The sequence below is a fragment of the Megalops cyprinoides genome, chromosome 1 (genome assembly GCF_013368585.1).
Source record: "Megalops cyprinoides isolate fMegCyp1 chromosome 1, fMegCyp1.pri, whole genome shotgun sequence".
Lineage (NCBI taxonomy): Eukaryota > Metazoa > Chordata > Actinopteri > Elopiformes > Megalopidae > Megalops > Megalops cyprinoides.
Genome location: NC_050583.1, coordinates 14,253,333 through 14,281,217, shown reverse-complemented (window position 1 = coordinate 14,281,217; position 27,885 = coordinate 14,253,333). Strand labels below are relative to the sequence as shown.

The 27,885-nt window shown below is 48.3% G+C and overlaps 2 protein-coding genes across 5 annotated transcripts; one reads left to right on the top strand and one right to left on the bottom strand.

The window, feature by feature from the left end:
* Positions 1-273: 273 nt before the first annotated feature.
* On the bottom strand, positions 274-24,130 carry tnrc6b (trinucleotide repeat containing adaptor 6B). 2 transcript variants are annotated; one of them, XM_036548886.1, is made up of 21 exons: positions 24,039-24,130; positions 20,322-20,409; positions 19,702-19,723; positions 18,965-19,336; positions 15,074-18,055; positions 14,508-14,663; positions 13,751-13,938; positions 12,621-12,695; positions 12,300-12,506; positions 11,538-11,672; positions 10,529-10,681; positions 9,855-9,971; positions 9,469-9,670; positions 9,019-9,180; positions 8,593-8,760; positions 7,440-7,583; positions 7,092-7,184; positions 6,341-6,556; positions 5,522-5,592; positions 4,870-5,009; positions 274-3,610 (listed from the first exon to the last, which is right to left on the bottom strand). In XM_036548886.1, exons 2-21 carry the CDS (start codon positions 20,376-20,378, stop codon positions 2,974-2,976), a joined length of 6,297 nt encoding a protein of 2,098 aa, XP_036404779.1. In that variant the 5' UTR covers positions 20,379-20,409; positions 24,039-24,130; the 3' UTR covers positions 274-2,973. The 2 variants fall into 2 exon arrangements, with proteins under 2 accessions (XP_036404779.1, XP_036404769.1); XM_036548876.1 differs by lacking the exon at positions 24,039-24,130 and adding an exon at positions 22,495-22,720.
* On the top strand, positions 21,142-27,300 carry si:ch211-141o9.10 (probable endonuclease 4). 3 transcript variants are annotated; one of them, XM_036548911.1, is made up of 8 exons: positions 21,142-21,174; positions 24,462-24,650; positions 24,848-25,057; positions 25,403-25,585; positions 25,690-25,821; positions 26,061-26,165; positions 26,588-26,717; positions 27,171-27,300. In XM_036548911.1, exons 2-8 carry the CDS (start codon positions 24,476-24,478, stop codon positions 27,226-27,228), a joined length of 993 nt encoding a protein of 330 aa, XP_036404804.1. In that variant the 5' UTR covers positions 21,142-21,174; positions 24,462-24,475; the 3' UTR covers positions 27,229-27,300. The 3 variants fall into 3 exon arrangements, with proteins under 3 accessions (XP_036404804.1, XP_036404790.1, XP_036404798.1); XM_036548897.1 differs by lacking the exon at positions 21,142-21,174 and adding an exon at positions 23,679-23,761; XM_036548905.1 differs by lacking the exon at positions 21,142-21,174 and having other exon boundaries at positions 24,339-24,650.
* Positions 27,301-27,885: the final 585 nt, after the last annotated feature.

Genomic DNA, 27,885 nt, shown 5'->3' with positions numbered 1-27,885 from the left:
TCAACGTTGTGCAGACAAACCCACAGCAGCGAAGCAGACTTACGTCGTTTGTGTACAGATAAACGCAGACAGCACCGAATGCAAATCAAATTAAGGAACATATAGAAGTGGTCGGGTGGGAGAGCTCAACGGTACAAAGGACACAGAAAAGACCAAACGTAAATATAATGGAAGAACAGTGAATATATGAGAAAGTTAGTAACATCCACATGAGTCTTGAATGAAAACAAGCTCTTTATTTAAGATTTGGAATGGGGAGACTGGGGCCTGCACTGCACTCCCATCCCCCTCTTCCCACCCCCCAAAGGTATTCATTTTGTTTACATTACATTGTACATGTATATAATTACACAGCCTTGACAAAAATGTCCCTCAGTTTAATAAAAAAAATCTTAAGCCTCACACACTGAGGAAAAACTCCAGTAGTTACTTTAGTATGTTGTCCATGTGTATATTTATGCAACTGTAAACTAATCCCTGACAAGCAAAAAAAAAAACACAAAAACAGCTTCATGGAAATAACATGTAGAAAATGTAAATGCTGATATCAAAAAAACTGAAGTTCGGCCAATAAGATCCAGCTGTTAGTTTAAAGATCCAGAGCTAGGCAACCCCCGTCTGCTGTTAAAGCTTCAGTTCCATGTTATTCTACCTCCAACCCACTCAATTCCATTCCAGCACTGAGCTGCAGGCCCCTCTCCCAACAATGCAGTGCTGGTCAGGTCCAGGTTGGCTCATGAGACTGAAGGGAGTGGAGTGGGCAAACCGGCCTTAACACAGGCCAGCAACTAAATCACACCTTAAAGAGCTGGCGGCTGCCTAAACCAGATATTACAGTACAGTGTGTCTCGGTTAGTCCACGACAATGCCGACCACAGAGAAAATGTACCATCTTTCAGACTTTACACTCACGACTATGGTCCCTGGTACTAATCCTGGGTGTCACAGTGGACTTCTGGTTACATCCATAGTTCTAACGGGCTGAGAGAACAAATTCTGCACTTCACAGAACCAGTTCCAAAATAACTCTCAAAACAGAATTTAAGCAGGACAGAGGAAAAACAGGAAATCAAGACAAGATCGTGTACTGTAGCCCACCAGACACTTGAAGGCCGCAATAGCAAAAAAAAAAAAAAAAAACCAAACAAACAAATGCCATAAAAACAAAAACAGCCCCATAACAGTGACTGTGATGATCAACTGAGATAATGCCTCACTTGGACAGAGGAGGAAAAAAAAAAACATAATACATGGAAAACCAATATGGATACTTTCTATGAAGTCAATTGACACTGTCACTGGCCCTTTAGTAGTGTTTGTGTGTAGGCAGTGCTAAAATCCCCCAAAATACAGATCAGTCTTACTTCAAACTGTCTAGAAACAGTACTAGGGGCAAAAAAAAAAAAATTGTCAGCTGCAGCTCACTGGATTTAAAGAACATTTGTAGACAGTAGAAGATATAACAGGAGTTGGTAACCTGGAAAGAGTTTTGAATGGAGACAAAGCATAGGCCGGCCAGAGCACTGGCGAGACAGAGGAGAGGGAGTATACAAGACAGACAGTGGAGTGAGAGTGAGAGTGAGAGCAGAGAAAATCTAGCATAGCCACCAACACATGTGCAAGTGTGGCAAAACAGGGGGAGGGGGCGTGCACCTCTGAATATCAACAGAAAACAAGTTTTAAATTGCAAACACAAAATCTGTTAACATCTAATGCAACGTAACGAGCACAACATATATATCAACCTTTATTATCCTTCTTGTTCTTATTGTTTAAATTAATTTCTTTTCCTTTGTAAAATCTTAAAACAAAAAAAAACTTAACAGGAGTGTTAAAGCCTGTCTTAATTTAAAACATTTAAACAACAACAAATAAAACAAATCGTAACTTTTTAAGGTGTCCGTAAACACCCATCCAGCTCAACTCCGTGTAATACAATTTGGCATCTCTCTCTACACATGCCTTCAGTTGGTTGCGACTTTAAAAATTATCTTTAATTATTGCGATGCAGGCAATAATAAAACAAAAGGCTGATAAAAACAAAACATAAAAGAAAAAAATATTCATTAGTGCCAATTTTCTTAAACATGCATACAACACGCATACTTGAATACGTTTTTTTCAGAGCACACACACCTGCTGTAGGCTGCTGTCTTACGCATACTCATTCACCTTCTGAAGCACGACAGATAAACACACACCTCACTCCGTAATTCCCACTCTCACCTTCCCTGACACATACACGCTCAAAACATTTTTTTTCTTCCTCACCAGCCTTTCATGACCATGGAAACATGAGGGCACCTCATGAAATTGATTTAACAGAAATAACAACAGTCAGAACAATGAACTTGATTTAGGAAAGGTGGAAAAAAAGGACAGCATCTGAGGGAAAGACACTGCATTACTGCCCCAAAAAAACAAAAAAAACAAAAACAACACAAGGCTCGCTTGTCAAATATCAGAGCAGTGTGTGTGGAGGTGTGTGTTTGATTCTGTCTTTCTATGGGAGCAATAACAAAACCATATATCCGATATCACGCAGTCCATCCACGTGATGCAAGCCATGTTTTTACAGCGCGAGTCGAAGTGTAAATCTCTCTTTGTATCGGTCTGTGTGTTTTTCTGTCCTACTGCAGGTTCAATTTCACCCAGCTGAGCCTGTCTTTGATTCTGATTGGCTTTTTTTTTTTCTTTCATTCAAGTCTTGCTGTTGAAATCTTCATTTAAGGGAGAGGTTGTTTGTTTGTGTATTGTTTGTATGTGTGTGTGTGTGTGTGTGTGTGTGTGTGTGTGTGTGTGTGTGTGTGCACGCGCACGTGAGAGAGCATGTGCACACTGGTGCTGCTCACTGTTTGCGCAGTTGAAAAGTCCTTGTGTGTTGATGAAATGTGTGTGTCAGAGCATGTGAGCGCGCCTTTGTGTGTACCGGTGTAGTCCGAGTGCTTATGTCCTCACGTGTCTGTGTGTCAGTCAGTAAGTGTATTTATGTACGTGTCTGTCAGTCAGATGGAGTCGCCCCCCCCCTCCCAGCAGGTCCCCGGGCAGCAGTGCGGCTGGGCTGCCCATCTGGTGCCTGTCCTCCATGGTGGGTGCCCCCCAAAGGCTGCTGCTGGGGTACCCCGGGGTCATGGCACCCCACAGCCCCTGCCGCCCAGGCTCCACGCTCCCCGTACCTCCACCCACTCCCCCTCCCCCGGCCCCATTGCTGCTCCACTGGGCAAAAATGCTCAGCCCCGGTCCTTGGGCTGAGGAGGGGTCTGGAGAGCTGCTTGTGCTGTCCAGGCTTTGCCAGCCGGAGGCGGAAGGCCCCACGGTTGCCACACTTGCTCCTCCTCCATTACTTCCTCCAGCTGCTGTTGCTCCTCCTCCTCCGCCTCCTGCTGTCGCTGCGGCTCTTTCCCTTTCCCTCTCGCTGCCGGGAGTGCTCCCGCCGCTGCCGGCCCCCACCGTGCCCGTCCCTGCCGGCCCCTGGCCTCCGCCGGCCCCGGGGACGGCCCCGCCCCCGCTGCCGCTCCCGCCCCCTCCCGCCTGGGAATGTGCAAAATAGCGAGCGACCTCCTCCTCGCTCACAAACTCAGCCAGGATCGTGGTGTTGCCCAGTACACACCTGGAGAAACAGAACGGAATTTCCTCAACGGCTGGGGGCTAAGCACAGGAAAAAAACATCAGCATGCCCTCCTTGACAGAGCTGCACAATGGTACAGGTATCAGCCATGTACAAAGACGTGTTCAAAGTGCAACTACACCTACATTTTCACAGGTGTAACTTGTGTTCATCCACTTCAATACAAACACATAAAATGTGTGTGACTGTAATAGTAACAGGCCATTTGTGAGGCTGTGCTTGTTGGCTACATCAGATTAGATTCAGATTCCTGTCATTTAAAAAAATGTCAAATGATATTAACTACAAATATTCTGTAACAACACCCTTTTGTTACAGTAAATGATGAAAAATTGAACATTTTACAGATGGAGAGAGGATCGTCAAAGGCTTTATCTTCTACTACTTACGGTGAGTCTTGGCACTCACGGTGTTTTGCCTGCCTAGTTACGTTTTATGAGGATGTTTCACGTTCTTGAACATTTTAAAAAGGAATGTCCTCTTTTAAAAGGGTGGCTTGTTTGAGAGTGCAGTGCCTTCACAACAGACGCATTTTAGCTACTTTATGTGGCTGTATGTATCTGGAATAGACGGGAGTCTGAAAAAGCTGTGTTTATTTTTATGGGTGAGTTCAGTGCCGTGACAAAGGATCACATTTCACACAAAGACATGATGAACTTGAGTAGAATGTTGAATTCAATGCTATGCGGAAAGTTAAGTTCTGCTAAGGGACGTATAAACGTAATAAACTGGTACTGCGCTTGCACTGTTCGGGTATCACGACAACCCTACTTCTAGAATTTGGCCTCTCCAGCATCCCTATCTGTGTACTGGATTACTCCCTTCTTTTAGATGAGCAAATTCATCCAATACATAGCCTAACCACCCCATTCTTTTTTTCAAAATGACTTGAACAACCTGAACATTAAAATTTGGTAACTTACTCCACTTAGCGCTCATCAAGCTTTAGGTGGAATGGAATACTTGGGTCACTTCCTTAGAGAAGCTCTCGCAACTGACAAGGGCTACAATATCTCACTGTGCAAGTTCGCCCCAAAGAGCAAACCTTGCTAGTGTGGTAACTACATTTTTGTAGGTCGGAGTTGCCTCATTCATTAAAGCACAGAAACACATGGCTCCCTTATGACCACATATGACACCTATTGAACAGTCTACTGCTGTGAAAGCTTATATTACAGTCCACAAGGCTCCATCACGTTAGACAACAGTATCCTGAGCAAGAGGGCACTCTGTTGACTTACATGTGCAGAGCACTCTGGGCTTTGGCTGCTTCCTGCCGGGAGCTGTAGCGAATCAGAGCACTTCCCTGGGTCAGGCCAAGGTGAAAGGTCAGCAGGGGACCATGCTGCACGCAGATGGTACGCAGAGTGGAGCCGTCAATCTGCGGGAAACAGAACATGGAGGCGAAACGGTGGAAATAAACATCCTACGAAACACTTTCACGCTCCAAGTGTATTAAAATCACGACATTCATTTAATCGTTCATTGAACATGTCTCGACACCCTCCTGTGCGATTCATTATCAAACTGATGAATTCCAAACTGACACATATCTAATACATGATATGTGAGCATACCTCATTTAAATGTAACTGCGTATCAAAACAAATAACGTAATGACTATGGCTATCATGGATAAACAACATCCCAAGACTGAGCCACAAATACCTCATTTACGGTGTAGCAGGCCTAACTGAAACATGCTGAACCTTTCTAGACTAAGATTTTAACCCACATCATGTATCAGTCTGCTGGGCTGTGCTTTCCCTTCCCTCTCCTGGGTTCATACTTGTCTGCCCGCATCCCTCCTGTGGTCCCTCCCACCCGCCTCTTTACTGTTTCGCTCTCACATCAAACCGAACTGTCCCCTTTTCCCCCGCTGTCTCTCCTCACCTGCGGAGTGAGGTTACTCAGCACCAGCCAGCAGCTGCCCTTGGAGGCACCGCCGTCACTCCACGCAGACCCTGCACAGGACACACGACACGTCAGGCCCCTCAGTCTCACCGACACACACACACACAGACACACACACACACACACACACAGCTCATTCATCTCCATCCACCCACTCAGAGAAGAGAGAGGTCAGGATTGGGGGAAGGCATCTCGGAGGACTGTCGCTTATCAGCGCCCCTGCTTGAGTGTAGACAATGCTGTGGTGAGGCCAGTCAAATATACTTCTGACAAATGCAAAGTCAGGGTGAAAGAAATGGGGGGGGGGGGGGATAATAAAAGAAAACAAGACAGTGTGACAAATAGCATCCTACTAATCGCTCCAATACGTAGTCCAGCTGTATTCTGAAGGATATTGCCAGTGTACATGCTTTATATCTGAGAGTTTTTGTCTGCTGCAAAATCATAAATGCAAGTAATATCACAGACTTAATATATTTTGTCCAGATATTCATCTCCTGCACTCCACCAGGTTCATCAGGTTCTAGTGCTGTAAGCCTTCCCATGTTTACTGTAAAATGTTTTGTTTTAGACCACACCCTAACAAGAATGTTCACAACAATCCAGAAAATTATAATATTCAGCCCTCAACTTTGTTAGAATTTTCAATGTAGAAAGAAATAAGCTGGTTCATATGTTAAGAATATGTGGTAGTAATACAGTTTGCAGTACCAAGTTTTAACCCCGGGAATACGACATCAGAAACGCTATCCCCGAGACATACAGTGAGGGACATGCTAACAGGATGTAACTTATTACCTGGCCCATATCTTGTTTCTTGGCTGTTGCCTGACCCTCCCCAGCCCCTAGCCAATCGGGGGCCTCCCCCTGTCCAAGGAGAAAGGGAGGGCTGTTTCTGATGTGTGAGTCCAGGCGGTGGGCGTGGCAGCTGGGAGCTGTTCCGATTTGCCTTCCACAGCTTGTTGTGTCCAATTGGATCGGGAGGCCAGCTGGGCTTGTACTCATTGTACTTTGCTGAAGTGAAAAGAAATAAATTTGAATTCTTTACACCGCCGTTTATATGGAGAGAACACATTTGTTAAACCGAAACAGGAATGTTCAGACTACAATGAGCTGTAACAGTATAGAGCCCACTGTACCAGCAGAGATTCGCTGCAAAAAGGAATTCTCTCTGAAGAACATAAAAAATTATGCATGCAAGAACTTTGCTACAGCTCTCCCAGTTTGTAAATGACTGTAGTGCTGTGATTCAAAAACTGGACTTTTTAGCTGCACCTCTGAATGGTACTTAGGTTGACTGGCTTCAGTAAACATGCAGCTGTTAAAGGATAATATATGTATACAAGCTGTGTGACAGCATCTGCAGATAATTATTAAGAAAAAATATTGGATCTGTCAACTTGTCAACCACTAGACAGACAAAAGTGTTTATCATTTAAAGAGAAAGCTCCTGAAAATGAATCTTACATTTTTAAGACAGTGATGTGAAGTGAATGTATTTCCCTGAGAATGTTCTTGTAGCAAAGACACTTTCATGAGTGTAACTTACCTGAGTTGTGTGCGTTGCTGAGGGGGCTGTCTGAGGCACTGTAGGGCCAGGCACCAGGTGAAGGCAGCAAGGTGTTGAGGGCGGGGTTGGACTCTGAAACAGAGACAAAGGGTGTGTCACCTGCTTTTTCTGTGCAACGCCGCCCTTTGACAAAGCCATTCAACTCAACGTGTTACAACCTGTGAGCTGTAATGCATATTCATTTACGTTGAATTAGCAGGATGCCCCAGGTAGAGAAGACTGAGTGGAGATTCCACCCCACCCAGTGCACCCAAAATTGGCTGTGCAGCAAAAGAGATGTTACGCTCTGCGTGTGCTGAGTATCAGTCAGCAGTGTGTGTTCAGTACCTGTGTTGTCTCTCAGTAACTGGTGCTCAGTGTCATTGAGGCTGGACGTCGCAGAGGAGCCCAGCACACTGCCCGGGGTCATGTAGGGGTCAGACTCCGGGTCAGCACTCTGAATTCCTTTCCAGGGCACTCCAGGTTGGAACTCTGTCACCACAAACAGACAAACAGTGACTGACCCTGACCCATTCTTATTAGTTTCACAGCAGCATATCATTAATATGAGGTCTACTAAAAAAACACAGAGACTTTGTATTAAATTCTGTATTTGTTTTTTGTATTCACTGGACAAGGGAGATTATAACTCTTAGGCTTATGGCTCACGCCACCGCCTTAGAGAGGAGGGCTGTCAATACCCGGATTCAATCACAATGACTCTCCCCGCAACTAAAAGATGAGGGTAGCTGGGTTTCAACTGAAAATTGATCTTTTTCTTTGCAATTGTTCTTTCCCCCTGCCTCAGTAGCAAAAAATAACACATTCAATATGGCCTCAGGTGCACTGAAAACCCTGTGGAGCTGCATTCTGCTGAACTGAGACGGTCACTGGGTGAGCTCCTCCCAGAACTTAAGAACTTAAGCAGTTTACAGATGAGAACAGGCCATTCAGCTCGGCTAAGCTCACCGTTCTCCCTGCAGTCTCGAATGTGTCACGCCTGGTCCTGAACATGCAGGCATTACAGCAGACTTTCTCCTGTGTTATGCTCAGGCTCACTGGTCTGTGAGTGCTGTTAGCCTGCTCTGACACCGTTGCTCATTCGACTTGAATGGGTACAGTTATGTTCTAATGTGCTGGAAGTCGCTCTGGATAAGATGTACACGTAACGTAATGTAAGGTTATGTGTTGCACGGTATGACGTGGCCGTGTGACTGCATTACTGTGTGAGTTGTGTTGTATAGTGTGCTGTGATTGTGCACTACTGTGCCAGTGCTGTGAGAGCTGTGTTACAGTGTGGTGTGGCTGTATGTTACTGTACAGGTGCTGCGTGAATTACGTTGCATAGTGTGCTAGTACTGCGTTTCTGTGTGTTACTGCGCAGGTGCTGTGAGAGCTGTGTTACAAAGTGTGGCGCGGCTGTGTGGTGCTGTGTGAATTGTACTGCACAGTGCACTCTGACTGTGTGACTGTGTGTTACTGTGCTGTGAGAGCTGGTTACCGGGTGGCCAGCTGGAGGAACCGGTCTTGGCTCCCATCTTGTTGCCAGGCGTCCTGTGCCAGTTGTCAGAGGGACCCTGAGGGGGCATCCCCAAACCCTCACCCCCGAGCAGCTCGTACTGGGAGTACGGGGAACCACCCCTCAGCTTCACTGGGGCTGGGATTGGGCCTGAGAGAGAGGCAGAATGAGAGAGGGAGAAAAAGACAGGGGAAAAGAGGGAAGGAAGTGGTCAAAGAGAAGGACAGCAGCGGAAATGTGGGTGAAGGGAGGAAGTTGAGACAGAAAAATATTGCAGCATGGGTAATGTGAAGCTAAAAGAAATTTAAGGACTTTACATGATCAAATGCCCCTTCAACTTGTTGAGCTTTTCAGCATCTGCTAATGCATACAAATCCCCTACTTATAGCGAGTCGTATCAGCGCTCACCGTTCTTGTGAAGTGCGCTGTCCGGAGGGGAGGGGGCGGGGGAATGCCCCTCCATAATCCACTTGAAGCGGGACTGCTGGCCTCCAGCATCCTTCATCCCCGCTGGAGCCCCTGCCATCGAGCCCATCTCCAAGCCGGACAGGTTCACTCCCGAACCAAACCCTGCGAGAGACAGGAGGCATTCAGCGGATGTCCCCAAACCGCAACACAGAACACAGCTCGCAGCGTGCAACGAAAACAGCTACTTTCAAAAACTGCAAAGCTCATCATTTAAGCACTTAGTATTAAGTGTAAAAAGGCTGATATGACTAAACCATAACTTCAACTTCTTACTAGCAGGATCTGTTACAATTCATATTGTTCTTGGCTTTTCAACAACCTCTGCTGAGTGATCCAACCAACCATGCTAATATACTGTATACGAAAATGATAGCAGAAACAGATGCTCACCAGAGTACCCCGCCTGTGTTTTTGGATGTAGGTCAGCCAAGGAGCCACCCAGGCCAGGATGGGACAGGGGGTCAGCCATTGTCGGTTTAGGGCCGCCCCCTCCCAAGTGAGAGGGGGACAGCTTTGAGCCCCCGCCCGCACCTCCACCCTGCTGCTGCTGCTGCTGCCTCTGCTGCTGAAGAACTGTCATGATCCTGGCCAGCTGGAGACAGAGAAGCAGAGCATGAAGCTAATGCCATCAGGCTCAACTTGGGGGGGGGGGGGGGGGGGGGGTGTGCAGGGAGGGGGGGGTGTGAGGCGCCTATGGACACAGCCGGCGATGGTTACGGATCAGTGACACCACCGTGGCATGCTAGGCTGAGCAGACACAAGGCAGGTGGTGGTACCTGCTGGGGGTCTGGCTGCTGCCGTATGTTCTGGGGGAACTTCCTCTGATTCTGCAGGAGCTGCTGCTGCTGCTGCTGCTGCTGCTGCGGTTGCTGCTGCAGAAGGAGCTGGCATGCCTGTGGGGGGGGGGGACACAGGTAAGTGGATCTTAAGAATTACATTTATATTTCCAAGCATTACATATTACATTACATTATGGTCATTTAGCAGACGCTCTTATCCAGACTTACATAGGCTACAGTTTTATCCATTTACACAGTTGGATATTCACCGAGACACTTCTGGGTTAAGTACCTTGCCCAAGGGTACAGCAGCAGTGCCCCTGCCTAGAATCAAACCGGCAACCTTTTGGTTACAAGCCCTGCTCCTTACCACTATGCTACACTGCCGTCCCAAACCTCAACCACTGTTACATATTATCTAACTGCAAAGCCATACATAAATAACAAGTATCAATGACGGAGACAGTAAACCTGAGAATGTAACTACCATGCAATTGCTCAGAGTACATGCTGGTATGTGTGATACAGACTCAAAGGTCCATGATGCAGTTCAGCACGGCTCATCCAAGCAGTACGCAAAGGTGAAAAATCAGCTGCATAAACCGGCCCTTGAGGAAAGAGGTGTGCAGTTCTGCCCCAAGCGAGGGTGCAGGAGGGCGTGTGAAATTTACCAGCTGGAACTGGATGTGAGGAGGGTAGAGGTTGCTGAGCATGGCGATGTGCTGGGGGGAGAGCTGGGGCGGGAACACCCCGCCGGCCACGCCTCCCACTCCCCCCATGTTGCTGCTGGGGGGCGGCATCTGCTTCAGCATGGAGCCCGGCAGCTGCAACACAACACCGCGCTCGAATTACACTGAAAAGGGTCAACACATTACTCAATATACAGCACATCAATGTGTGCCAATTTTCTTTCCAACTCAGTCCTCCCCCCTGGGTGCAGTGCTTCAATACTACGGTTTGCTCCCAGCTAGAGGACTGTAATGTTTCTGGTATTGAACAGGCTAAATGACTTAAGTGAACGGAATATGATGCTGCTTTTAATATGACATTTTAGGGGCCCGTTCATTCATGGTCAGCGGCCAGGTCATTGATTGCATTATATACAAATGGCTCCATCTGCTGGAAAAGGGGTGGACTGACTTACTGAAACTATCACCCCTTAACTGCAAAACGCAAGCACCTGCAGCTCACGTCCCCAGATCAGCTCTCCTTCAAAAAGCCCTCTGGCAACGAGCTGTGCTGCTGAATACCAGCGGGGCAGACATGCGGAGAACAGAGGGTGTGAGGAGAGAAAGAAGCAGCTACAGAATGGAGCTGCTGTTTACTATGAGCTGGAACAAGCAATGTATTTTCTTCATTTTCATGTTTTTTTAATCATCTCTGGCCCAAAGGTGTATCCTGTGCCTATGAAATTGCTATTAAAGGGCAATTCTACATCCCACTTAATGTTCCCTCTCAATGTTATTGAACCAGCTGACTTGTCCTCCCTTGACAATGGTGTGTGTGTCAAACAGACCTTTGGTTTTGGCATAATACGCATTATTAAGCACAGACACTCAGGTGAATACATTCAAACATGCATAAACAGTAACACAACAGATGTACTATAAACCAGCTCACAGTAACATAAAACTTCCTAGGCCTTACCACAACTTGGACTTTGAGACAGTGAGAAAGTACCTGAGGTGACAGGAACTGATGAGGCACTTGCGCTCGTATCCCTGGGGACGGGTTAATGGGTGGCACACTAGGCTGGTGCACCCCACGAGACTGAGCCATTCCTCCACTGCTACCAAACACACCATGGCCACCCGTCTGACAGAGGAAGAGAAAGGTCAGAGAGGCTTAAAATACCTGCACAACGATATACAAAAAAAATCAGCAGGAAAAGAGATGGCGAAAGAGGGAGAGAGAGATGAAAACAAGGGGGTAAACGGGCTTGAGTTACTGCCTTGTGATGATGGAGGGAAAGGAACTGAAGAGGGGGTAAAGTAAGATTAGTTACTTGCTGAGGATGATGTGGTGAAAGAGTGACAAGCCGTGAAAGACTGAGGCCGATAAAGCCTTACTTGTGTAGGTGGGGCGGGGTGGTTGTACATGGGAAAAGGCTTAAAGCCAGGGGGTGGAGAGAACAGAAATCAAGGCCCCTCCTCCTCAAAGCAGTCACTCTGATTGGTAAAAGACAAGGTCAGCTGATCACAGCGACAGCCAACTGAAGAAGACAAGGCCCAAATAAGGGAATAACAGTGCCAAAGGAGGACATACGTGGGAGGAGACGGGGAGAATGAAAGGAAATGACAGAAATGAAAACAGAGAGGAAAAGGTATAAAAGGTGGAAGAGGGAAGGAAAAGGGAGTAGACAGTGTGAGCCTGAACCAGGCAGACAGGAGGCTAAGCCTGCACATTAACAACCCACTCCAAAAGACGACTAGTTTTCACTACCTTGTCATAGTAAGGCCCTGGCTCACCAGGCCCCACATCTTTGGAACTGGGCGAACGGAAGACTGCCCCTCCACCTCCTCCCCTGCCACCTTTGCGAATCTCCCCGTTGTAGTCGCTCAGGTTCATTCCACGCTTGTCCCCTTCCAGCTTCTTGTCCTGGGGTGGACCTGGGGCCAGGTCCAAGGGCCTGCCGCTGGGGTCCTCGCCCTGGCAACGGCAGCACAGTTCCCATCATTATCACCACATCTGGAGGCTACAAACACATCCGCAAGGCTTCGCATGGGGAAGAGCTACTCCCTGATACACTTTAACAGTGCTTACCAGCAGCCCCATGCTCGAGAACTGTCTGGTCATGGGATTCATCCAGGAATCTCCACCGCCACCCTTGAGGGCACCCTAAGAAAGAGACATAAAACACGGAACAACAATCAAGCACAAACCTACCCCCAGACCACCATTTTTTTCTTCAACACAAATAACAATAAGGAAAAACAGAAAAGATGTTGAAATGGGGATAAAACATATGGAGGCATAAAAACATTTCAACAATTCACAACATGTGACTTCTTTTGGTTCTCACTGAAAACACAAATTGGAGTGATCTGAAATGCCACCCAAAAGCAGAACAGGATGTTCACAAAATGACGCTGCAAAACAGCACATTACCTTACATTTACATTACTGTCATTTAGCAAACACCCTTATCCAGACCAACTTGCACAGGTTCACAAGGTCACAATTTTATCCATTTATACAGCTGGATACTTACTGGGGCAACTGTGGGTCAAGTACCTTTTCCAAGGGCACAACCGAAATGCCCCAGCAGGGAATCAAACCAGCAACCTTTCAGTTACGAACCCTGCTCCTTACCACTATGCCACCCTGCTGCCCACACAAGCACAAGATCGATTTGAAGGACCAATCAATTTGATACTGTTTAAAAAAAGACAGGCCTGCTGGGACACTGCTGCTGTACCCTTGGGCAAGTTACTTAACCCACCATTCCCTCAGTTATCCCTTTCATACGTAACTTATTTTTACGCTATGTGGCGCACGTGTTACGTTACATGGTTCGTTATGTTTTTATTAGCGTTATTAAGCTTCTCATGGTTTTCACCGCCACATTTGCTAAATTGTTAAATTGCTGTTTCCTCTAAGCTCAAATTAGCTAGAATTTTTCCAATGAAGTATTCTAATTGTGCCGGCTTTAGCATACGCGCTAAATGGCTAATCACACCTGTGTGGCGGTGCGCGCGAAAGGGTTAATATCCAGCTGCATAAACGGCTAAAGTCAAAAGACAATAAATTGTAACCTTTGTATGTCGCTCTGGGTAAATGAGCAACTTACAGAGTGTCTGCTAAATGACAGTAAATTGATAGAATTAATGAAAATTGAATCAAAAGCCTCCAGCACAAACAGCAGTAGCCCCAGGCTGCGCATTGCTGTGTACCTTGTTGCTGCCCTTCTTGCCCCCGTGGCCCTGCCCCCAGCCCCCGGAGTTGTAGGAGGAGCTGCTCCCCTGGGAGCCCGTGCTGCTCCACACCCCGGGCCCCTCCTCCTCCTCCTCCCAGCTGGAGTGGCGGGACGCGCTGACCGAGCCCTCCCCCTCGCCCCAGCCGTCTTGCATAGACTTTGAACCTGTCGGGGAGAGGCACACGACGGATCAAGCACAACACGCCGCAGTGTAAACGGCGCGAGGCCGCTGGCTCTTAACCTTTCTGACCCCGGGACCCAATAAAACAGCTCACTACCCACACGGCTACCCAACGCAGTCTGCAGTACGCCAACAATGGGAGAAATATCAGTGTGCACCTCTATTAGCACCAACAACTATTTATAAAAATCATCTTTTTAGATGATTTTAACACCATCTGGTTACTCCTGAATGCTGACGAAAAACAGATACCTAATGATGAATTACACTGTCCGTGCTGGTAGTTAATTGTGGGTTCAAGTTAATCTACACTTAACAACTAAACAGACTGCAAAACATACATTTGTGGTTTTGGACTGACAACCTCATCATATATAGTTTTATAAGTACAGTTTGGCCATGCCAATAACTGCACTCTTGATTTACTGGTGGTCATGTCATTCCATATCTTGCAAACCTGGGACTCACTCATAGCCTCAATGGTACGCTTTAGGGGTTATAATGCTACACAGCAGTACTAAATAAACAGACCTAAGAATGTGTAACATCTTACCAGATTTAATGGGATTGGGGGAGAGGTTCCCCCAGCCCGAGGCCTTCCCAGAATCCTCTGGGTCGCCCCAGCCGGTGGGCGTGTCGGTGGGCTTCCCCCAGGCGGCTGTGCCATTATCCACGGAGGGGCTGGAGGGGGTGCCGCCACTTCCCCACACTGCAGCGTTGAAAAAACATCAGTTTGGGATGATTATGCATGCACGATTATTCAATTCACGCGTACAGTCTGTGAGGCTTATCTTCTGTTACCCTCCAATAAGTATCTGAAAATCTCCCATTAAGTGTACACTTTTTTTAACTGTTCAGGACTTTTTCTGTTTAAGTACTATGCTTTCACAGACAACCTCTGATACCACATTCCAGGTGATGACTGGAAGGCAAGAGCACAAGGCAATTTCAGATCCTATCGGTCCCCTATGGTTTCTTTGGCCTTTGTATGTGCAGCACCAGAGACAGATGCATGGGTTCCCTCACTCAACAGATAAGTTCTGTTATATTGTCAAAACAACCACAGATAAATAACCCAAAAAGCAAGTCCAGCCCCACGACACATTCCCCATGACTTACCCATCCCAGAGGCCTTGCCGGCCATTTGTCCAGGGTTCGCGTCCCTGTTGCCAGGGGCTGTGTGCTGGTGGGCGGGCCTTCCCGCTGGCTGCTGCTGCTGGGCCGGGCCGGGCCCCTGCTGCTGCTGCGGCTGCTGAGACGGAGCCTGAGCGTGCAGCGGCTGCGGCTGGCCAGAGGGGGCGCCGTTCTTGTCCCACAGGTTGACGCTCTTGTAGTTGTAGTGGCTGGGGTCGCCCCAGGCGGAGGTGCCGTCGTCGATCTCCATCTTGCGGCTGATGGACTGGGGCGAGGGCTCCTCCCAGCCGCTCGGCTCCGGGCCCTCGGCGGGGCCGCTGGGCACGCGAGGTATGGGGCCCGAAGTCCAGCCTGAGCTTTGGTTCTGGTTCTGGTTCTGGTTCTGGGAGAGAGGACCCCCCGCCTTTCCCCAGCCCCCTTGCATGGCCCCTGGGTCCAGCGCCGGCTGCTGCTGGGGCTGTGATTGCTGCTGCTGCTGCTGCTGCTGCACAGGGGCCTTCAGGCCGGCCGCCTGGCTGTTTGGTATCTGCGACTGGTGCGGTTTGCCGCCCCAGCCCTGGTGAGATTTGCCACCCGAGTCCCCTCCTCCCCCTCCCGCCCCCCAGCCTCTCCTGGGGGCCCCGTCGTCCCAGCTTCCCCACGTACCCACGTCCGAGTCCCCACCCGCCCCTCCACTGCTACCCTTCCCCTCCCCCCAGCCCCCGGTTCCGGACTTAAGCTCGCGCTCTCCCCAGTCTCCCCCCGCCCTCTGACCCCAGCCGCCCCCCTCCCTCCCTGCGTCCTTCCAGCCTCCCATCCCTTTCTCATCCTGAACTCCCCAGCCGCTCCCGCCACCGCCGCCCGCCGGGGTACCCTGTTGTCCGAATTCACCCCACCCTCCAGCTCCGTGCTCCCGCCAGTCCTGCCCCTCGCTTCCCCACCCCTTCCCTTGGCTCTCCACCGAGCTGGTCCCGCCCCAACCCCCAGAGTTCTTTCCCTGCGCACCAGCCGGGTTCCCCAGTCCTGCCACGCCGCCTCCAGAGGCCAAAGGGCCGGATTGGACAGCGCCAGGATTTCGCATGCTCGAGCCAGACGGGGGCGCTCCCCGCACCGGCAGGGAGGCGTTACTGCCGCCGCTGCTGCTGTTGCTCTCCCAGCTCTCCCCCGCGCAGACCGCCGCCGTCGTCAAGGTAGCGTTGGAGTTCAGGCTGGCATTCGGAGTCCCCCCGGGGAGAGGGGAAGAGGCCGATGGATCAGTAGTTGCCGAATTGGTGGCAGCGGAGTACGGGCCAGCGAGGCTTGCGTTATTCATGGCAGAGGACGACGACGCGGTGGAACCTCCACCTCGACCACTTCCTCCTCCTCCTCCTCCCTCTAAATCCCACGCCACGTTCTGCCGGATCTGGGTCTGCCCCCAGCCAGTGTTGGACAGCACTCTGGGATCCAGGTCAGTTCGGCTGAGCAGGTTCTGTAAGGCCACTTCAGCGTTAGGGGGCTGGTAGGAGCGGTGGTGGGAGTGGCCGTGGTGTTGATTGTGAGCGCCGCTCCCGGCTTTGGAGTGCCCGCCGCCGCTGGACGACGAGGCGCCTCCCCCGCCCCTCCCTTGACCTCTCCACTCCCCTGTCTCCCCAGCTCCTCCGTCTCCAACCCCTTTCTGATTGTCCCAAGCTCTTGTCATAGTCGTCGATGTCGGAGAGGAGGCGGTGGGAGGGTTGCCGACGCTACCCTCACTGCTGCTGCTGTTGCTGCTGCAGCCGCCTCCCCCAGCCGGATTGTTAGCCCCCCCCACACCAGCTACCCCACCCGCATTCTTGCCCCAGTCCCCAACTGAAAGCTCTGCCCCGCCACCCCCGCCCCACGCTCCCTGAGATACCCCGGGGGGCTTACAGCTGCCCCCGCTTCCCGCTCCCCAGGCTTTGCCGCCCGCCCCCCCGCCGCCCCCTTTCCCCTCCTGACTGCCGTAACCCCAGGAATCCCCTCCCTCTCCGGGGGCTGCACCCCCACTCACTGCACCGTCCCATGGCTCAGTCCTTGAGGCACCCGTTTTGGGGTCTGAGGAGAAAGGCTGGGCTCTCCAAGATGAAGATGAAGAAGAAGCCGTGGAGGAGGACGAGGACGCCAGCAGGTCCCCTCCTCCCGGACCCCCGCATTCCGTTTCGTCCTCCGTCCTTCCGTCCACCCCTGCTTTTTTTGGTCCTGTTCCTGGCTCCGGCCCCTCCCCGCCCCACCCTCCACAGAGGTGATCCCTGTCCCTGGCTTGCATTTGGTGAAGCTGGTGCTGATGACCGGCTGGACTGGCAGAAGGGGCAGGGTGATTGAGGGATGACGGGTTCGGGAGGGGAGGCAGGGCCCCCTCGGCTGCAGCTGCACCGGCCCCGGCCGCCCCGTCCTGCACCAGCGCCGGCCAGGCAGAAGGGTTGGAGCTGGGGTTGAAGTTGGCACCAGGAATCCCACCGCTGACAACAGCACAACCGTCTGGAGTCCCAGCAAGAGGGGGGGCTTTGGATTTGGAGGGCAGGGACCCCGCGGCTGCGCCGCCAGCTTGGGGCGAGGGGCCCCACACGCCGCAGCCGGGCTGCGTACATTCGTTGGGCGAACAGGAGGAGGAAGGCGGGGACGGGCTGCCGGAGCCGCCGCCCCTCCCCGCTCCACTCCCCGCCGTCTTCTGCTGCTGCTGGAGGTGTCTGTCACTCCATGAGGCACTGCTGCTCAGGGTCCCGCCGGCCTCCGCCCCCCCGGCGCCCGCCCCGTCCCCCGGCCCTGCCCCCGCCCCGGCTCCGCCCGCAATGCTGGGCCACTCCTCCAGGTCAGACCCATCCACTATCACCTTCTCCCAGCCCTGAGAGGGGGGCTGGCTGCCAGAGCCCGCCCCCCACGTGGAATTTGCATAATTTGAAGAAGTAGTAGTAGAAGAAGCAGCGATTGATGAAGAGGAGGAGGAGTGGGGCAGTGAGGGAGCCGCTGCGCCCGCAGACCCGGGACTGGAATCTGGAGGGAAACCAAACAAGGAACCACCTATTACTCATCTGACCTCCTCTCCCTTCTTTTGGAGACTTTGCAAACGGTACATTCAGAGACAGAGGAGGGGTGTGTGCACGAGTGCAATTTTAGAAACAGAGGAGCACGGTTTCTGGATAATCACATCCACATAGAGCTTAGTAACACTGTGTCAGGTTCGCTTAACATTACAAGAGAAGCAAGGAACTGCACAATCCCAGAATGGAGACATGTATGCATACTAGGCCTCAGTACACACTTTCTCCATCAGATTCAAGAAGCAATTAAAAAGATTAGTCTCTTGCACTTATTTGTGAACCGAACTGTGCATATTATCTGCAAGTGGCACTGCTATCTGTCCTTATCATTTCACTGCTTTGTCATAAGTTCAGCAATGCTTCTGCTAGTCAATAAACATTACTGTGAGATGGTCTGTTCCAAAAGCACACAGCAACAGGTATTACTCATCACCAAAGCCAATCCAACAGAACCAGCTAATACTACCGGCAGTACTACCACCAGCAGGCTGCAGTTCAGCTTCCAGGGTAATAGAAGCATTGCCAGAGCAACAAAGTACAGTTTTTAATCAGATGGAAACACAGTAGACACTCAGTATGTCACTATACGCGACTGACGGTACACAGAGAACAGAGTAAATCAATGAAGGAGCATCTCTAGCCCGGAATGCCGAGTCCAGTATCAGGAGAATAAACCTTTTTTTGTCAAAGAAGCTCTTTCCGTTTCTCTCCACAATGATCCTCGGTCTGATGTTCACAAATGATACTGGATTCAGAGGTGCACTAGCAATGGCCACTATATGTGAACACTCCCTCTGTGTGTGTGTGTGTGTGTGTGTGTGTGTATATCTCTCTCCCGCCCCCTCCCCCTCTCTCTACTGACCTGAGGCAGCAGCTGCTGTTGCACCAGGGTTGTCTCCCTGCGAGAGAGGGGCGCCTCCCCCCCCATTGCCTCCCCCCAGCAGCATGCAGGACAGTGGCGGCTGGCCCCTCTTCAGTAGCACTTTGTGGTCCTGCTGGCAGCGGAATCGAGGGGGCACTTCGCGGGGCATGTAGCGCTGGGGGGCCTGGGCGCCGGAGGGGGGCTGTCCGTTGGCCACCGCCGAGCGCTTACCATTGTTCCCGCCCTGAGGGGGGGCGCCGGCAGCCGCGGTGGCAGGGGAGGGGGAGGAAGAGGGAGCAGGGCCAGGGTTGGGGGACACAGCGCTGGGGGTGCCCAGTGACTGGGTGGATGTAGGCTTGGTCAACTCTGGCACTGTGCATAACAGAGAACAGAGACTCCATAAGGCTGAGCGCTTCCGCTGCACTCACGCAGCCTTAAAGCACTGCGTAAAAGGGTAAAGGGAAAGTAAAACCAAGTCACATACTGAAGCAGTGAGGTCACTAAGCAGAGATTAAAATAACGCTTTTGCCGACAGAGACGAGAAAATTAATACATAACCCGGCATATGACCGTGTGCATTACAACTCGCAACAAATCAGAGAAAACTACATGGACACGGACGTGCAAATAACGGCAAAAGAGAGAGGGTGAGCAAGAAACGGTGAGTTAGACGTGCCCACTGTAGTTGGCAAGGGAGTAAATTACGCAACAGACTCACACACAGATAAACAGCTTACCTTTGTTTTTTTGTTCTGCGACCTGAAAGGAGACACAAGATGGTCAGTCATCAGATGAGAGGCGTGAATCACATACAGTACATGTTGGAAGTGAAGAATGAAGGTACCGATCCAAAGTAAAACAGAAAATACTTGAAAACATAATCCAACAGCTCAACAGCGAATATGTGTCTACATCTTGATTTAAGATGTAGGTATTCCTTCATTTGACTGCCATCCACAGAGGCATATTTTGGTATGGTTGAGATTGAGGAGGAGGCTACAGAAATGGTGTGGACAGGAAGACGACAGCTCTACATCCTCAGTGGAGTGCAAGTTATCAACAGACGAGCCTGGTGGCAGCGCACCACAGTGCATTAACACATTTTTGTGAGGAGGCCAAGAGGAGGGGGCAGGCATGTGTTGCGTTATAGGGACCAGCAAACCTGTTGATCTTGGGTTGTTGGGTTGTTGGGTTGTTGGGTTGACCCCCCCCCCCCCCCCAGAGTTAAGACAGATAAACAGCTCTGGTAATGACTGACTTAACATCATCAAACAAGTTAAACGCAAGCAAGTCAATAATTATGCCCTCGATCACCTGCTAAGGAAATCAGTAGTGAAAATCACCCCAATATTCATACCTTCTGGGAAGCCTCCCTTTTCCTTTTATCTTCTTTCTTCCTTTTCTTGTCTTCCATGAACTGCTGTTCCCTTTCCTGACACTCCTCTCTAGAAAGAAAAAAAACAAAACATGACGAGAGATACCACAAGGTCAAATGCTCCGCAGTGTCTTGATATTCTGTCCAACCTGTATGATGACCTCATACTAATGAGCTATCATTAGTTGCTGGTAAAGCAACTCTTTCTTCATTGCTCATATGATCTAATGTTTTCGGGTGCAGGCGCTTCAGTTCAAGTCCTCCCCTGCAGTGATTTACTCAGCTTCGTGTCAGTAGCTTACTGCAAAGGATTTAAAGGTTTAAACCAGAAAACGCAGTACTGTGTGGTCTAGGGCTCTGAACTCCTTCTCAAATCTGTCAGTCATGTCACTGAAGACAATAATGCAAGTGACGCGATATCTTGACTGCCCCTGTGCAATTAACCTGGTTCTCTGTGATGTCCACGCTCTTGTACCCTCCAAACATACTACTGTTAGTTTCAAATGCATGAGGGGAAAACACACATTACATTATATTTGCAGAGGCACTGACTCATTTGAAGACGGCGATACTGCACAGACGGCAACAGTGCCATACTTGAACAGCTCATAAATGGAGTTAACCACTAAGTGTAAACGCTATCAAATACTAATAGCTACTAATGAAAATAACGATCATTTTAACACGCTATTAGCGTGTAACTAAACCCATCTTTCTTGATTTGCATTTAAACTGAACACACCTGTATCTCCAATGCACACGCTGCACCGGTGAAAATAGAGCGGCTCTATCTTAAGAGAAAATTCCGCAAAATGAGACGGTGTGCAACAGCAAGGTACGTAGCAAGCTAGCTAGCCAGCTAACACTGTACCAGTACGACTGCTATTATACTGGTTTCAATGCTAATCCAAAGCGAGGGTTAGGAGAGTAAATCATTTTAGCTAACTATACGTCTACTTTCTGGCTTTAGTTATTGCTTTAGTTCTCGGCACAACTGTTCTGCAGTATGTTAGCTCGCTAACCTTTGCCAACGAGCCAAATCCAATCGTCTGCAATGCTGTCAAAATGCTTGGGATTCTCAATGGTACTAGCTAGTTAGTTACTGATGCACCTTTGCACAACCACGTCGATACAAACATCACGGTTTATAGCTAGTTACTTCCACACATGATTAAATCTATCTAACTGACTGCTGTGTAGTCTTCTGCATAATGTAGGTGATGATACAGTCAGCATTCTGATTCAATCCAACCCCCAGAAGGAACACCTCGGCCCACACCATAACAACGTCTTTCTGAAAGCCTCGGGTCAGAGTAGCAGCTCGGGGGCCTGACCAGACAAGCCGGAGTGTATTGGCTAATCCCCACAGCTCATCTTTATGAGCGATTAGCTCTCCAACCCGCGCAAGTCTTTTACACAGGTACCTTGCGACCAAAGCAATCTGACTAGTTAGTCATAACGCTACCGTAAAACAGCATGCATTTACATAGCTGGCGTTTGTTGTGGCTACTGAAACATATGTAGGCAGCTACACCCAGCGAGATTACGCTAGCTACATTAGCAAGCTAACCACCTAGTATGCATGTAGGCAGAGATACCGCTCCAGAAACATCGTCTTAAGTTAGCTAGCCGAGCAGGTTAGCAATGCTATGAATACCTGCCAGGGGAGATTAGCTGGCTAGCTAATCAGCTATCTGGCTAAAGTACGTTTGTACGGTCACGCATACAATGTGTAGCTAGCTTGCTAGATAACGTTAACTTCGCGTAATTTTTCACAAGCTGCTCGCAGCCTCTTTGCCAACAAACATTGCACGCAACCACAACAGGGCTAAACAACTGCGCGCAAGGTAAACTCAAGACACTTAACGTCAGCTCACTAGCTAGCATGCATTTGCCATTTTGAAAATGCTAGCCAGATAGCTAGCGCGCAAGCTAAGCTTAGCCACCTAGCTACCTTACGTTAGCTACCTTTCCAGTCGATGTCGACGGATCATTCGTTGCATCGAGAATAGTCACAAACACTGGCATATATATATATATAAAACTACATCATGATTACTTACCGTTACCGTGTAACAATGATAAAAGTCGTAATTGGCAGGTAGATAAAAAGCTACCGAGATCGCTAGCGAAATGCTTTGCTGGAAGTACTCACCTCAGGAATTAGCTACATATGAAATAAAGTGCTTCAGTGCGAAATTCTAGCTTTGTGAGGCATTCGAGGCAAAATAGTACTCCCCAAATTGCGAATAACTATAGAATGACGAAAATACCATTAGAAACTCTAATTTATGTATATCATAAGATGATGTAAACCAAATATGCAGAATCTTTTCGTTTTTTTTAAAGCGCTACAAAGTCAGTTGGTTGACGGTCGGCCATTTTGCTGCTCGGTGTATGTGTCTAACCACCAAGCTAACTCTGATGGGAGGGAGGGGGAGACAGCGAGGGAGCTTTTTGACCTTCAATATTAAAAGTCTACTGATAGTTAAATTAAGCATCAATGACATGAGATACTCTAAAATGCCATTGTAAAAATTCGCTCTTTTTAAATGTCATAATATTGGTGGAAAGTTATTACACAAGCTGGATACCATGTACTACAACAGAGACTGATTTGATTAATATTATTTTATGAAACAAATGCAATATCTAGAACAAAAAACGATACTTTTAGAATTCCTTTAGAATTTAATGACCACACTATACTTACTATTTCTTACACTATACTATTTCTTTGTTTTCTAAGAAAACATAGTGCAGAATTCAAATGAGCTTATAGTGTGACAGTTATAGTTTTACATACTTATTTTTACACACTTATATATGATTAATATCTGTTAATGTACTCATGAAAGCCGTCTATAGTAGTTATTGAGCATGGTTGTCCTTATTGGTGTAGCTGTAGCCAACCTATGATGTTAATCCGTTGAATGTGGCAGATGTAAGGGAGAGAGATTTGAATCATTTTATCAATGGTTTGAAATTTTCACAGTTGCTTTAACCTTCGAAAAACGTATAGTTAACTTTAGACCAAGCACTGTCTTTTAATTGTTTTTCATGTAACAGTTATCTGCCATCTGGCTTTTAAAGTCTCCAGATTTAATCACAAACTAGCTACAACTTTCGTGGTCTCATTGGTGGTTATCAACGCCGTCACTTCTAAGTACATTGGGTTCTAAAAAAAAGTGCACTGGGTTCTAATGAAGAACTTCACAGAACCTGTCTTTTTCCATTATTGCTGCACGCGGCGCTGTGATAAAATTCTACCTCCGAATTGAATGAAGTCAGCACTCTTGGCGCTGTTTTTGAGCGGGCGTTGCATGCCACATACACAACACTGACAACAAGACGTCCGTTAGATACCTGCTGGCCCTAGTACTTCTCAAACTAGTTTTAAAACGGTAGCTGCTAGACATCAGGTTAGCAGTTCTAGTGGCAATCAGTTAGTATTTGCTACCTGTTTGTAAGCAAGATATTGTGCTAACCGACGGGCGGCTTGTTAGCAGGCTATTAGTAAAATTAGCTACTTAGCTATCTTGGTAGCTTATTGCCGAAATTGTGAAAATTGAAAGTTAATTTTACAGTTAATGACAGATACGTTTTGGAACGAGATAAATAGCTAACATGCTACCCGAACAGTCAGTGGTATTAATGTCTTGAAGTTAGGTTGGCTCGATTATGTCTGATTTTGCTTACCAGCCAGTAATGCTTTTCGAATTTTCTACACAGCTTGATAACGTTAGCATATTACCTTATACTGACTGGAACGAATCAGTTGCCTCTAATTGGACGGTTGGAAGGTCCTAAGTACTACGTTTTAGGGCGTTGCAAGGGGAGTGTTTTACTGCTTGGATTTCTTCAACGCGGTCTGCAACGTTAGTTTTTCGTAGCGCTCAACACAGTATAGCCTTCAATGTAGGCTGATAATACAGTCTCTCTACAGCTTGTGCTTATCCAGCAGCGCGATCAAAGGGCTTCATAACAAGCCGAAAGATTTCATGTCGAAATGTCATGCTCCTTGTCAAGAATTAACAATAGAATTGGTTTCTGCTTCTCACGATCACACATATGCACCTTAATATTAATGTATGTGAGCTACCCGTGTCTTCTTGCCCACAGACTGAAACGGAGTCATGGGTCCAAAAAAGAAAGGAGTGAGGAAAAGGAAGGCGGAGGAAGAGAGTAAAGAAGCGGAGGGGAAAGAGGAACTTGCAGGAGAGGAACTTGATGAGATGGTCGAAAAGAGGAGGGGAAGAAAAAGCAAGAAAAGAGGAAAAAAATATATTGGAGCGCATGTCTCCATATCAGGTAGTCCCTGAGATACCTCTCGACCCCTTCTGTATTTAGTCGTCCTCTCTCGGACAGTGTTTCTGTCCACCCCTGCCCCATATTAAACATTACAAGTCCTTTGATAGCAGGGTAATAAACTTGGCTTTGTAATCATCAGAAGTAACACATTCTGACAAACATACCATGATGGTCATTGCATTAACCCTATTTTTCAGGTGGAATATGGAAAGCTGTAGATGACTGTTTAGCCATGGGAGGGCGCAGTTTTGCCATGTTCTTGGGCTCCCAGCGTTCCTGGAAAAGACCGCCTCTCAACAGCACAGCGGCGGAGAAATTCCGGAATGCCTGTGCTGAAAACGGATTTGATCCAGTCCATATATTGCCGCATGGCTCCTACCTAATGAACTGCGGCTCTCCTAAGGAAGGTCATTCTCAAAAAATCACAAGCACATCCAGAACTGTGTCAATTATAAAGCAGTAGCGAGACACTGAAATAATGGGAGACACAAATTGAAAACGGGAGAAAATACTTTGTCATTTGAAGTTTCACTGTGTGGTACGCTATCACTTAGTGGTGGAAATGTGAATGATAGATTCGAGGGATAATTGTTTTGTATCTTCTGAAACCTAAGAATCCATCATCATCTCTTTGTCCCTCAACAAATCTGCTCCATTGGCGACGGAGAATTCTCATTCTCCTCCTCCACTTACAGAGGTGGATATTTTGGGAGAGCTACACCACTCATGCTGCTAACACTGCCTTGTTCCAGATGTGTTTGAGAAGAGCCAGGCCTTGCTGGTGGAGGAGCTGACGCGCTGCAGCGCCTTGGGCCTCTGCCATTTTAACCTGCACCCGGGTGCGTCTCTGGGCTCCATTACCACAGAGGAGTGCCTGGAGAAGATCGCCCAGGCCATCAGTCACGCCCACCGGCAAACATCCTCCGTCGTCACCGGTACGCTAGATCCCTTCCCATGAACCCTGACTCCGCCAAAAGTCTCATTTTGATCGCCTTTTCCCTTTGACCCAGTGCTTCATGTCTCTTCTTTCTGTTGACAGTGCTGGAAAACATGTGCGGGCAGGGCAGCACAGTGGGGGGTCAGTTCAGCGAGCTGCGGGCCATCATCGACAGGGTGCAGGATCAGAGCCGGGTCGGGGTGTGTCTGGACACCTGCCACGCCTTTGCAGCCGGTGAATTTGGGGCGTGAGTGACCAAGGTGGTCTAGTGGGGATGTTCACACCAAAGAATGGTCTGATCTGTTTTTTGTTTTTTTTTGCTGTTTGCTAACCTCTTTGCACTTACAATACTAGTCAAAAGTTTGGACACACTTTTCTTTATTTATTTTTAGTATTTTCCGCATTTTAGAATAATAGTAAAGACATCAAAACTATGAAATAACATGATGCACTCTCCCCCTGTCTTTCTCCAGGATATGACTTGTCTGCAAAAGGCGGGGTGAAATCAATGCTGGATGAGTTTGACCAGGTGGTGGGGCTGCGCTATCTTCGTGCCATGCACCTCAACGACTCCAAAGGTGAGTTGCGTTCTCCTTATTCTCTCCATCACTGCACAGATTCAGATATTCAGCGTACATAACTCCTGAGAGTGGGAAGCAGAGGAGACTGTTGCAGACCTACCTATCTCACCCAGGGATGAGACATAAGACATAAGAGAGCTTTATTGTCATTGTTCAGGACAGCTGTAATTTCGTTGTCCTGAACAGTGACAATAAAGCTGTCTTATGTCTTATGTCTCAACCCTAGTCGAACAAAGCCACATTGTTTCGCTGCTGTGGGTTCCTGGCTATCGTCAGCCGATGACACGGCTGGGCTTGAACCCGAGCCATAGAGCTCAGCTTGAGCTCAAGGCAAGCGCCTTAACTACTGAGCTAATCCAGAGCCTGATATTTAATAATTTCCAAACAGGATTGTTGTCCTGCCTGGCTCCTCTTTATAGGAAAACTTGGCTGCCACTTGGACCGGCATGAGGACATCGGACGTGGCCAAATTGGGCTTTCGGCGTTTCGGGACATTGTGAATGAACCACGACTGGATAACATCCCCCTGATTCTGGAGACACCAGGACGGTGGGTTGACTAGGAAGTGATCTGACATTATGGTGCATTATGGGATTATGATAAGTACAGAGGCATTAAGTGCTCTTAATACCGGATTCAATTACATAGGGTCACCATGAGGCTCTTTCTATTGTGGCTATTAATTTTATCCCACTATAACTTAAGTCTTTGTGACTGTGAAATCTCTCTCACATCTTTCATATCATACCACAACATTCTCAGTTTTCTTTGGCAAAAACCAACAGGCCCTCTGTTATTTTAATCCAGTGCAATTGACACCCAGTGTGAATGATAACCAAGGGTCTCAGTGATGTCAAACCAGTGTGAATAACAACCAAGGCTGCCAATGATTTTAGTCCTGTGCGAACTGAGTACTGTTTCACAGCTGTGCATTGTGCAGTTCAATGTGATTCACTGATTTATGTTTGTGGTTGTTGTATTATTGTCCCTTCTTGTCTGTAGCCCAGGCTTTGAGTACCCTGAGCAGATAGAGCTGCTGTACTCCCTGTGTAAGGACTAAAGGACAGGGGCTGCCACGCTACCCTCGCAGACCCTTCTGTAAACCACTGTCCAGGACCACACAGCTGAAGCCATCCTCCTTACACAACTGTTGTCATACTCTTTCTATTGTTTTTGACTGTTTGTTTTTGAAAAGATGTATTTCATTGTTCATTGTTCATGTTGAAAATGTTATATTTTTCAATAAAAAGAATAGAGAGAGAGAGAAGTAAAGCCAGAAAAAGCCATTTATTTAGCATCTTTCTTTTCATTTTTACACTCATCTTTAACCCCCTATTTATCTGACTTTCCTGGTCTTCTGTTCCTCGCAATTCTTCCCACATCACTTGTGTCGCTTGCCACACGCTCGCTTGGAATAATACGACAGTTCACCGGAGTAACCACTAGAGGGAGCCCAGGATAAAGAAATAGAATGAGTACAACTGCTCAACCACATAACCAACCAGGGTAGGCATCCTGTCACAGTCCTGAAGATTTTCTAGGTCACACTCAATGAGGAAATGCTCTTGACTGCATGCCCACCTGCAGTCATTTGAAATAAGCTGATCGCAGTTATGTAGTTTAGGGTTTCAGATGCAACAAAAGTGTGAATCTTCTGAGGTGTTTGCCTGCCCCTCTCTTACAGGCCAAGAATAAGCGGGAAATGGTAAATAAGTCA

What these genes read in the sequence shown, in the direction of transcription:
- tnrc6b (XM_036548886.1), bottom strand. Translation starts at nt 20,378, where the DNA reads ATGGAAGACAAGAAAAGGAAGAAAGAAGATAAAAGGAAAAGGGAGGCT. An exon ending in CCCCAATCCCATTAAATCTG is followed by an intron (nt 13,939 to 14,507) that starts GTAAGATGTTAC and finishes TCTCCCCGACAG; the next exon opens with GTTCAAAGTCTATGCAAGAC. An exon ending in CAGCAACGCACACAACTCAG is followed by an intron (nt 6,557 to 7,091) that starts GTAAGTTACACT and finishes TTTTCACTTCAG; the next exon opens with CAAAGTACAATGAGTACAAG.
- si:ch211-141o9.10 (XM_036548911.1), top strand. Translation starts at nt 24,476, where the DNA reads ATGGGTCCAAAAAAGAAAGGAGTGAGGAAAAGGAAGGCGGAGGAAGAG. An exon ending in AGCGCATGTCTCCATATCAG is followed by an intron (nt 24,651 to 24,847) that starts GTAGTCCCTGAG and finishes CCTATTTTTCAG; the next exon opens with GTGGAATATGGAAAGCTGTA. An exon ending in ATTCTGGAGACACCAGGACG is followed by an intron (nt 26,718 to 27,170) that starts GTGGGTTGACTA and finishes TCTTGTCTGTAG; the next exon opens with CCCAGGCTTTGAGTACCCTG.